This window comes from Pinus tabuliformis, chromosome 1_2 (assembly GCF_031772625.1).
Source record: "Pinus tabuliformis cultivar Carrire ecotype Pingquan chromosome 1_2, CPIR1, whole genome shotgun sequence".
NCBI lineage: Eukaryota > Viridiplantae > Streptophyta > Pinopsida > Pinales > Pinaceae > Pinus > Pinus tabuliformis.
The window spans coordinates 481,322,047-481,334,602 of NC_142298.1; the positions used below are offsets into that span (position 1 = coordinate 481,322,047).

General features: G+C 34.1%; 1 protein-coding gene across 2 annotated transcripts in view; it reads left to right on the plus strand.

Moving 5' to 3' along the window:
* LOC149206427 (cysteine-rich receptor-like protein kinase 1) overlaps nt 1-10,011 on the plus strand; it is an 86,108-nt gene extending 76,097 nt beyond the window's left edge. The window contains exons 3-7 of one of the 2 annotated variants that reach the window (XM_089393724.1): nt 8,122-8,264; nt 8,357-8,567; nt 8,684-8,918; nt 8,995-9,145; nt 9,234-10,011. In XM_089393724.1, the coding sequence (XP_089249850.1) occupies nt 8,122-8,264; nt 8,357-8,567; nt 8,684-8,918; nt 8,995-9,145; nt 9,234-9,629 (1,136 nt within the window). In that variant the 3' untranslated portion in view covers nt 9,630-10,011. The remainder of the gene's footprint in view (nt 1-8,121; nt 8,265-8,356; nt 8,568-8,683; nt 8,919-8,994; nt 9,146-9,233) is intronic. The other variant, XM_089393725.1, reaches the window with a different exon arrangement.
* The last annotated feature ends 2,545 nt before the right edge of the window (nt 10,012-12,556 follow it).

Below are 12,556 nucleotides of genomic sequence, written 5' to 3' on the forward strand. Positions count from 1 at the left end.
TACTAGCAAGGGGGTGGGCAGACCCTCCCTTAGGAGGCCTGGTTCTAGTATTCCTGTTGATGGACATCTCGATCGTGGGCTGGCTGCCTTGCATTTTTTGTCTCTCTGCTTCTTCTTCCCTTGCCTCCCTGTGAGATTTTCTGCCAACTCTTTTCGATGGCCTCTCGAATGTCTCATCTTCCGAGGAGCCCGATATCTCTAGGGACTATTTCCTTGTCATTTCTACATAGGAGAGAGGGCTAGAAGATCCTCTTGGATATATGGCTTGAAGAGGGGCTGCCTCTTCTGGAGATTGATCTTCTATAGTGGTAATAGGTTGTTGTTCTACCTCTTCCACTGTTGTTGTTGAGGGTTCTTCAATTGCTATTGTTGGGGGTTCTTCATGGGTACTAATTATTTCAAAAGGGTTATTGGGTGACTCTACTCTTGGTAGGACAGAGCTCCCTTCCCCTTGTAACTGTACTAAGGGTGGGGCTTCAGTTCTCGAAGGTGTGTCTTTCCCTTTGGTTCAATTATTATGTTTTGCTTAAGCTGGTTTCTGAAAATGAGTCTATTGATCTCACTTTGTAGTCTTTACCTCCTCCTCTACTTTCTTTTTGCAGTGCTTAGCGAAGTGCTTGTAGCCATGGCAATGTCACCATTTAAACGGGAGCTACTCGTAGTCTAGCTCTTGAATGTATGACCAGTCTGCCACCGTGAGCTTTATAGCTTCAGGGAGGCCTTCCTCCAGGTCCACCTCTACGTAGATTCTCACGCAGGAGTATTGATCCTTTCTTTCAGCTCGATCTATGTATTTTCCTAGCTTATTGCCTATGGTTTCTAGTGATTTTGGGTTCCAGTAGTGCAAAGGTAGATGAGGCAGGCGTACCCAAACGGGAACAGCCGAAGGCACATCCTGAGAAGTATCGAAATCTGGGTTCCATTGATTCAAATAAAGGATGTGGGGGGCCATGAAATATGGACCATTTCTGAAGATGAGATTCCTATCCTCTACCAAATCAAAGATGAAAACGAAAAATCCCTCACCGACTAAATAACTTCTTATTCCTTCTTTAGTTAGAGATCTCCAGTTCCTTTTCACCCAGGCGTCGATGGCTTTGGGTGAGGGCTAGAGCCCGGTGAACTTCCCAATGAGTCCTTGTCCAGCTAGATTTAGGGTTGATCTGCAAGGTTCTTTAGATGGCAGGGCGATAGTGGGTATGGAATTCAACCATTTTATGAACTTTTGTTGTTGCATGCTTGTTGGGTGTTTATTGCAAGTTGCGGCCAGCTTCTTAAACATTGATAGTTCGGGAGGAAGAGGAGGGGAGGCCTTAGGGCCCCTTCCTGGGGCCATGGCACGATGGAATAGCTCACAGGGATCTCTCAGAGGCGTGGGGATCTTTCAGATGCACCACACACACTTTTTACGATTCTCTCTTCTTTTCACTTCTTAATCACATGCATCTCCTATTATTGTTTTTCATATTTCTGCATTTAGTATTGATGCTTCTTTAGTTGTAGGATTGGGTTAAATGATTAAATTAAGTTATTTTATAGCTTATTTATAGAGTCACAAGCATGATGCATCCTTAAAATAACTGTTAAAATTCATCTTCATTGGTTTACTAGTTCACAAACTTAGAATTTATGGAAGTCCCTTGTAGCAAAAAGTACTAATTTTCAGTTATTTTTTAGAACATTTTAAAGAGATTCAATTGAGTTTATTCCACCTCGATTAGGTCATAAAAACATTCAAGTTAATAAAAAAAATTACCCCAATGCATTTTCACTTGATTAAGTTAGGCATTTGATAGATTAACTAGTTCACTAGCTCTTGAATTTCTAGTTTTTAGAGTAGTAATTTTTTGCTATTTTGTTTGCACGTGTTAACAGGGATATTTTGTAGTGATTCCATTTGGAATGGAGTACTAAGACATCCTACTTAATAACAATATTTTTCCCATCCCATTTTCATTTGGTTTACTTGGACATTTAGTGAATTATCTCCTCTTGTAGCAATTTTGTTTTGTTTGTAGCAATTATGTTTTGCTTGTAGCAACCTCCTGTAGCACATGTAAACTTGACCAGATTTGCTCCAAAAGCTTGGTTTTTGTCTCTTAGGCTTGAATCATAACCCCTAGGCTCTAAATCCATGATTGAGGAAGAATAAACACCAATTAGGACATGCATTTTTACAAAGTAGATTAGGCCTATTTATTTGAATTCATGCTCTTAGGATTTCAATTACAAATTATTGTTCTTGCCTAGGATTAATTTCTTTTCAAAGTAACATTTCCATTTCTTCAATTAGTTTAGGCTTTGATTTCATTACATTCACTCCATTAAATTGGATCAACGAAATAAGTACACATTGTATGTTGCACATATATTGGCAACACCTCTTAAGTTTGTATGAACCCCAGGTTGATAATTTAAGTTGGTAGCATTAGGAGTTGAAACATCCTTGTTGCAATACCAGGGCTCATCAAAAATGTTAGAAGAGGATATTTTTGACTATTCAAATATTAATGATAGTTCGAGCTCGTCATTTCATTAGTTAATGATCCCCAAGTTTTTCTAGAATTCACTATCATAAAGATGTTTCGGTGCAAGGTAAACATGAGGTAAGAAAATTATTTTAAGTATCTCTAATGTATTTAAAATGGGAACCAATAACAAGATAGACTCGGTCCAATGAAATGACAAAGCATATATTATCCTTTTCAAATATTATAATTTTATTTTATTTTCTCTACCACCTTATATAATCATTGATTGTCATGGTTGATTTACAAGAGTAGCAATTCCAACACTTAAATCTAATGATGACCTCCTTAGTACCCTGTCAAGCACCATCATTACTTGTTAAGGGTTTAACCCAGAATTATCCTAAATACTATGTAACATAATTCAAATACCATACAATCATTTCAAGTAATTCGTATTAACTCTAACCATCACTCCCACTTTGAACTATCTCCCTATTCCAGCAAAGTTCAGCTAGTATCAGAAGTTAGGAGAAAAAACCTTTAGTGTCAAACCATTGAAGAGTATGGGGAAACCGGGAGCAGTTAGACAAGAACCTGTATCTTTGACATTCTTGGATGGTTCCCTGGAATACAATGCATTTAATCACATTTTTAAGGTCATAGGATGGCTCCCTTTCTTGAAAAAGTTTAGGGATGTGATAATACTGCAACAATGTCACTTGTGTAGGGATTTAATGGTGAAGTAACCCATGTGTGCAGATTGGTCATGGCATTGATAAACGAGTCTTTCGCTCAGGCCATGGGACTCCCATGAATAGGGGACCACTAATTTAAAAATAAGCATGTAGAAAAAGGGGTATAGATGAGATTTCTCAACTCCAAAAAGCTGAAGCTAGACTAGGGGTGAGGTGTACCTTAGTCTTGGATCATAGATATATGGAGAAACCTGCTCTTCATTCTACAAAAATTCATAACATGTAATGGTACGTATGCTATCAAATTTCTTTACCATATTGATTTCTCCTCCACTTTGAAGTAAATATTCATATCAATTTACCTTACTTTCTCTAGAAACTCTTGGGTCACATGAAAAATGAGTGCAGAATAATCCTAAAAATGTCAAGCATAGTATCTACACCATTGCCTTATTAAAATGATAATTAGGGAAGAACTTCAGAAAAGGGGACATAATTTGGATTCTTTCTTGGTTTGGAACAGGTTTGGTAATCTTCTTTGGGGGTTATTGAAATTAGCACCATAAGAACCTACTAAAACGACACCTGAGGGAGTTCGCAATGAAATGATAAAGCAATTGGGCATAAAAATGCAAGTAACATTGGGGATGTCAGTTTTGAAGACGTTGAGGACCTCACTCCTCATAATAAAGTCTCTAAGAAAGCTAAGAAATCATAAGGATAACCTCTTATTACACCAAGAAGGTTAACAATATGTATGGTGAAAAAAAAGTTACTAGAAGTAGTTGAGACTATCCCCCTACCTCCTCAAGAATCTCTTGGGAAGGTTGCATCCCTATCCCCTCACTCTCCTAACAAATCTACTCCCATGTTTTATAATTTATTTGAGGAAGCTACTCCTAGCCAAATTGTCATTTTCTATAACCATGAAAAAGGGAGAGAGTTTGTAACCTCTTCATTTAAAAAACCAAGAACAAAATTTTCAGCATTCCAGGAAAAAATCCCTGAATGTTAGTATTTCGTTGGCCCATTAGCTCCAAATGATTTCAACCACTTTAATTACTTTTATGAGCATGAAAACCCTATTGCACCCTTTGTTGTTTAGACTAAACACTCAACCTCGAATTTGAAGAAGAAATATAGAAAAATTGAAAGATTGAAGACTAAAATTGAGGAGTTTAAAGTTTTGGATCAATATGTTAAAAACGACAAAGACATCTTGAAAAATAAAAATGAGTAGCTGAGAGAAGAAAATTCCAAATTGTCAAAAGAAAACATTAAATTCCTCAAGATGGTTGGGAAATGGTATATGTAAAATTATTATATGGAAATATGTAACAGGGTCCTGCAAAAGAAGCTATAGACAATAAGAAAGAATAGTGGAGCCAATGTAAACGTTAACATTGTCAATCAATAAAGCTCCAGAACCCTCCCATTTTCATCAATTTTTGCTCAGGAGATGTCCAATAGTAATTATGCTTGTGTGATTTATGTTTTGATTGTGTGAGGACACACAAAGATTCAAGGTTGGGGGAGATGTTTCGATTTGAGCCAACACTCTTCTTGTTATCAAACAAACCCTTTTTCATCCCTATAAATTGTATTTTTTCCTAGTACATCCTTCCTTTATTTTGCATTATTAAAAGTGAAATGATGCAAACATGGACCATGAGATAAATAGTGTTGTTTATAAAAATTTCAATGTGTTAATGCATTAGAGGAAGCTTAATCTATAATATTTCCATTGATGATGGTTTATGAAGGTAGGTCTTGTAACTTATACAAGTTCATGTAACCCAATTCCTTGGCTCGCATATTTGTGCACCTCTAAATGGAAATAAAAAATGGGTTCTTTCCCTTATGCCCTTAAGGAGATCTCTCTTCTATTTAACTAAACCGATTGTTATTGAAGAATGAATAATTGTATCAACTCAATAGTCAACCTTGGACATGGTTTAGGAGGGAAAAGAATTTGCCAAATTACGAACATGTACAATATAATCACCAAATTTGTGCACAGTTATCAGATCTAGATAAGACAAATTGTGCTAATTATAAAAATTGAAAGGGGATCCATTTGGATCACCTATTTATTGTTGGCCTATACATATGGTGATGGACCCTATGGCCATCATAATGTAAATTGTAAATTATATAAATTAATCTGGTCCCTATAAATAGGGGTCAATGATCTTCTTATCATATAGTTTTAATTGTAAAGTGTATCAAGTAAGATCATTGGGCATCTTTGCACACGATATAACCCAAGACTGTGATATGAATCCATTGTTTGTATTTATTTGATTTGAAACTATGTGTTATTGCATTTTATTTAAATTTTTTCATACAATGTGTGTTGGCTGGGAAGTGCCTACCAATGCAGCCATGTTTCCTTTTGTATTATATCTTGTGTGATGCATTTCTAGTGCAGATCATTTCTCGATTGAGTTATTTGATGAATTAGGTGTTTACAGTTCTTGGTATTCATATCTCTTGTGGATGTCACAAATGACTAACCAAAGTTTGTGTGGTTGATACATTATACTTGGATTGATATCATGCACAATATATTCACATAGTTTAGAAGTTGTATAACTGAAGCTAACCCTCCAACCATGGAAAACCATAGTTCATTACTTTCCCTAGAAAAACTGTGTGTGTCAACTTTATGGTTATATGTAATTTTATTTTACACTTCCTTGCTTTGTTTCAAACTTGGGTTTATGTTTTCAGAAGTGGAACTAATCCTTGAAGGAGAGTACTGGCACACTGCAACCTTTTGTGGTTATAGGAACTCACCAATCTTGAGGTGTGAGAAAATATGATCCAATCAGGAAGGGACCTGTAACTATGCCCAGTGGTCCCTATAGTTAACGATTTACTATTTTGATTATTTTCTTCTTGAGATGATCACTGGAAGGTGTTAGGTTGCACTACAACTCTGCTTAGGCCACCAAAGGCATTCCACGAAGAGACCTCACACAAGAAATTCCCTAAATACTAGGGGCTTTTCCATAAACACCCTAGAGAGAAGATACTTTGTATAATTTTCCTTTGAATGTAGTGTTCTTTGCTCACAATTCCAACAAGTGAAATTCGTTGAAGGTAAGACTTGGAGGAAATCCACATAAACCCTTAGCTCATAGCTAAATAAAGAAAATGGTTCTTATTATGGTTTTTGGTCAACTAATAGGTTTGTTACCCAATGACCTGATCCCCTAACTTCTTGCTATTAAGTTGATTGATCTACATTATTTGTTGTAGCATAGGCTCCTTAATGTCTTAAAATTTTCAACCAACATCCTCAATGTTGTAACCATGGCTCTAATATCACTTTGTAACATACCAAACCACTCTTGTTTTTGGTGCAATGGCATAAATCAAATTCCTCTCATATATATTAAAATATTTTTGTAATGTCTATTATAATTTTCATAGTCATCTAAAAATCTTGTTATCTACCTTTTAAGCTATGACACCATGAGTCCTATGAAATGACTTATGTATGCAATATAGGGAATGCAAGTCATGTATACATAACTAATTCATGCATGATTATAAATGTGTATCTATACATACAAGAAACACCATTCCACTTTATATTATACACAATATTCAATTAATAATATTACAAAAATTAAATTCAACATAATAACTAATTTACCATGACACTTTTATTTATGAAAATAAGACACCAATTGACTATAAATGTTGGACGTTCTACCCAACCATAGGCTTTGTTTCACTTAATCTCTCTACAAAAAGTAACCCTTAAGATGGGGTTATGAGCCCACATAGATAAATTTCTCGTATGTCTAGTTTGATCCCCTCACTCTACTCAATTCATGGAATTTTCACTTTGTTCACTCTTAGACAATCCAAACTCACTGGCTATTTTTCCTCTTTATCCTACACAACCCAAAGAAGGGGATCTCCTTATCTGCCACGCAATCCCTTGGGCTATCCCACTTTCTTCTCTGCTCCAACATAGATTGGACTAAAAACCTCATTTCTAAAACTAAAGGGATTCTTTGTTATCATTAATTTTTCTCACTTGCATTAGTTTTCCTTCCACGTAGGTAGATTTTCTCACATAACTCTCATAATAGGAATAACTAGCAATCTATTATAGTCATAGCAATGTAGGATTTTCCCCAAGGCTTCCCATAGAATAAAGGGATAATTCTTATGCATAACCGATTCATTGAATACGTATGCATGCTCACAACTCACCACATGGCCCATAAGAACCTCACAAAACTCACTTGCAACTCATTCCAAATATGGTTTGTATGACATAGGATGACATAAGAAAAGAATTTAGACTAGAAATAATATAATAATTTGGCTTTGGTCCATTTAAGCACTCTTAAGCTACCTTTCTTTTCTCTCCTGTGGATTCATAGTCCCTAATGTTTTTGTTCTTCCTTGCTTGTCATGGGTGATGCATTTTTATTATTAACTTTCATTGTATAATAGTTACATATTAGATTTGTTGCACTTGGCCATTTATTGTATACACAAATATGCATTGCTAATCCAAATATCAAAACTAAGGTGTTACATCTCCCATCTCCAATAATGCTTTAAGGATGGAGTATGTGTTATGTTTTGAAAATAAACACAACCAATTCTAGGGTTTCAATCATCCACCACTCAATATCCACCAAGTTGTAACTATTGAAATAATGTTAACATTGATAATGAAAGTATATCACAATCCTACTAATATCAAAAATTGCCAATGATCATAATTTATAAGGGTGTTAAAGACTCAATTTGTATTACATGATAAAGTACTGAATGTTTTCATTGCATTTTTTTATGTTTATTAGAAAATCAAACATCTAATAGAGAAAAATGCATAGACCTCATAAAATAAAACTGTGTAGTAATTGATAACATGGTTATACTATATTTCTAAAATCATTAACATGTTATACTCTTTTATGCAGGCTGTTACAAACCATCAAGTCAACTTTCAATGGAAATATCCAAATCAAAACTAAATTACAAATTCAAAACTTTACAAACCGCGACTAAAAAATTTGACCCCACAAATAAAATTGGTCAAGGAGGATTCGGTTCAGTCTATAAGGTGATTTCCCTATCCATTTTATATCATTGAATTTTTAAATACATTGATGACTTTACAACATCATTGACAAAAAAGATTGGACATGTTGGCAGGGAGTTACGCTAGATGGCAGACATATCGCTGTGAAGAGATTAATTGCTAATAGAGAAGATAGTGTGAGTGAGTTCTTCAATGAAGTGAATTTGATAAGTTGTGTTCAACATAAAAACCTCGTCAAACTTCTTGGTTGTAGTGTGGATGGCCCAGAAAAACTCTTGGTCTATGAATACCTTCCCAACAAAAGCCTTGATCACTTTCTATTTGGTAATATTTCTTCTCTATAAATTTATTTTCCTTCCAGTCAATATTCAAATTTTAGGAATTATTAATTTTTGGAGTTATATTTAAGTTATTTGAGATAAAATTGCACTTTGCAACAGATGAAAACATGGGAAATGTACTAGATTGGAAGAGGAGGTTTGACATTATATTAGGAACTGCCAATGGGCTAGCATACCTCCACCAGGAATCAAATATACGTATCATCCATCGAGACATAAAAGCCAGCAATATTCTTCTAGACCACCTTTTCAAGCCTAAAATTGCAGATTTTGGATTGGTTAGATACTTCTCAGAGGATCAAACTCATCTTAGTACGGGAATCATTGGAACCCGGTGAGAATAATTTTAATCATTGTAAAAAAGTACTCTTCATAGAAAATGTGTATAATGCTTATTTTTTCTTTTGCAGAGCTTACATGGCCCCAGAATATCTCGTTCATGGCCATTTAACAGAAAAGGTTGATGTTTATGCTTTCGGGGTGCTAGTCCTTGAGATTATTAGTGGCAGAAGGAATAAAACCTCTATGCACACAAATGACATGCCATCTCTCTTAACAATGGTAATGGCCTCATCATATTCATAATATTCATTTCTTCTTAAAATAAAATAGTAATAATATTCAAATCTATAATATATGTTTGGTGCAGGTTTGGAATTGTCATCTGTCAAACACTATTTCAAACATAATTGATCCCAATATCCAAGAAAAGTACCACGAGGAAGTACTACAAGTTGTTCACGTAGCGCTTCTTTGCACACAAGCATCTGCAACACTACGCCCTTCAATGTCTAACGTTATTATGTTCCTCTCTAGTAAAGACCAAAATCTTCTAGAACCTAATCCACCGCCCTTTATAGATGTCATCAATTTGCAACCAAACGTTAATACTAGTGTTGCATCAACCACCAATGTTTCATCAAACCATTCAAACTCAAATACTAACACATCAAAAACACATAATTTAGTTTCAAACATTGCTTCATCTTCCCATGCTCCAAATTCATTAAACGCAATTTCAATGAACTCTTTTGGTCCAAGATGAAGGAAAAAATGTTTCCGTGAGAAAATTAGATAATCCTACATGGATGGGATTATTATATTTTATAAATATTAGGAACATATATTAACCTTCTTGAGAGAAGGGTACAAATTATTTTTTATTAGATTGAAATTATTCCAGTAAAAACGTATTTGATGTTCTTCTATTAGAATGGATTGAAAAAAAGGACATGTATTTGACATACAGTGTATTCAAATTAGAATACGCACAACAATGTTGAATTGGTACAAGAAATCTATGGATTTAATACACTACTGAAATGTGGCAATATATGGATTTCCTATATTGAATTACAATAAGTGCAACGTTATTAATGTAGATTTATTTCAAAAATATTAATGTGGATTTATTTCAAAAAGAGTGTAGATTTTTTTTTATGAGAACATGATTGTATGAGTAAATATGTTGGCTTTCTTCCTCCCTTGTACCCTGCAATTGTAGATCGAGTGGCAGATGTTATTTTCTTCAGTTTTTGTCCATTTCTTTTTAAGCTTGTTTTCGGCTTTTAGCATTTAGTAGGAAAAATCCTTGAAATTGGATTTCAACTCCCACTGTTGTGGAAATTTACCCAAATCTAAGGATTTAGTGTTCTAACGTAATCTAGATAAATAACGAGATGCCGAGGTTCCCCCTCGCAAGAGTTTTTTAATTTTACAATGAAAAAATGGATTCTATATTAGATGGAACTAGCAGGAAGATTTGTTTATTATTTTTTAACATCAAATGTCCCATTCGTGGTTCTGTTATGTTCTACAACCTTTGCTTCTCTTAAAATTTTGAGGCTGAGGCTAGTCTTATGATCATGTTAAAGTAACCCATCTCTTAGATAGATGATGCAGTTCTGGCTATCTGCGAATAGATGATGGATTGTGCTTCTTCCCAAATAATTTCATATCCTTGCAAATGCACAGCCTAAGTTATATGCATCCTTTGAATTTTTTTTTTTTCAGATAACCTCCCTCCATACGTTGGGGTTCTAATGATAGAAAGTGCTCCTAAAAAGAAAGTTCTTTCATTTCTGGCCGTTAAAAGACATTCCAAAGCATGGATATAGACTTCGTAGCGTTTATTTGGAAATGTTACAAAATAATAAATAAAAAGAGCATTAGCAATAAGGAAAAATATAAAATCAAATTAAAAAGCAAAAAAAAACCATTCTATATTTTAAAAATTATAAAATTAAAATCAAATTAAAAAGCAAAAAAAAAATATTCTATATTTTAAAAATTATAAAAGAATTTTTGCAAAAATTCTTAATAGGTATAAAAAAATATTAAATATGTTTAGAAAAACCTTCAATCACAAATTGGGTTTCAATTAGGATCATGAATATAGTATGGAATTTTTGCAAAAAGATTTTAATAGATATAAAAAAATATTAAATATGTTTAAAAAAACCTTCAATCACAAATTGGGTTTCAATTAGGATCATGAATATAGTATGATATTTTCATAAATTTTATTTGTATAAAATATTGTGAATAGCTTAATGTTCATAAGCTATGAGTTTTGTGGATAATATGTGAATGTGAGTGCATCAAGCTAGGACTAATAGTGGATGTCCTATAATATTGGGACCACATCTAGGTATGAAACTTGGTTAAACCGCTTATCCGGGCTTGTGGAAGGTTTCATTAGGTTTAGGTGTTGAGGTTTGCAATTACATCATAACTTCTAGATATTAGTAAATTTCCAAACCTTTACCATTACCTAGAGTGGTAGGTTATTCCACATGAGGTGCGGTGATCAATCACCATCCCCCCTCCGACATAACTCTAGGGAATAATACCTAAGTCGTGGTTGGAAAGAGATTTGGATCTTTTCAACAAGGATCTTGAATCATCAAGGGTCTTGGCAGTGGAGAAATATTGTCAGTTAAATGATTTACAATACTGCTTTCACACCTTGGCAATGCAAAAAGGTGCCTCCATGATGAAAGCAACTCTTTAAGGACTGAATTGAACAATTGTACAATGACTTTAGAGAAAATTCTCCAGCGTTCGAACAAGACAAGGGAATTGGAGAGTGCTTTAGAATCTATCAACAAGGATCTTGATTCCAAAGATGTGCAGTTCTAGCAGTTGGTGGCAAAACATCAGCATTTGCTTGAACATGTGCATGAAAAATGAAAATCAGACAGTGTGGATAATAATGGAATTATTGACAGTGGGCATGGAAAGAAGAACACTAACAAAGTCCATGAAAATTGAGAATCAAAAGGTGTGTACACGAATGGAAAGCCTAGCAATGTTGTTGAAAAGCAACCGCTAAAGCAGCGATGAGGAAAGGGAAAATCTAGAAGGTGAAAAAAACAATTTTGTTGAACAAAATATTTTCCGTATAACCAACATTGAGGAAATTTCATACAAATTTATGTATCAAGTAACATTTAGGTTTTTTTAAAAGGTTGTTATTTCTGAATTTAGGATTTTTTGAAAGGTTGATATTTCTGAATTTATAGTGTTAGGTTGTCTAATTATGTTCATATAGATCAAAATCAATGGTTGTTCGAGTAAATTTGTTGTTACAATTACCACAAAGCCACCCCACTGGTGGTAAAACTAGGTTGTTTTCAAAACCTATATCAATTATATTCCATGTATTTTTATTTACTTTAAAACTATGAGACTTTTGTTTCTTAAGTGTATCCTTACTGTTTTGGATTGCACCTGTGTTATGAATACATGTGGAATAAATATGTTGATATGAATTGGGTGCATTTATTTTCGATTTGTGAAATTGAAATCTAGATGTATGAATGGAATGATAAATTATCGTGATAAGAATTTCAGTTTCATTTCATAGTGACATTAGGTTAATGAGGATATATTTGACCAGCACATAGTTGCGATTATATCCATGTATAACTCGTATGAAAACCCATCTAAAAAAACGCAATTTAACGTATG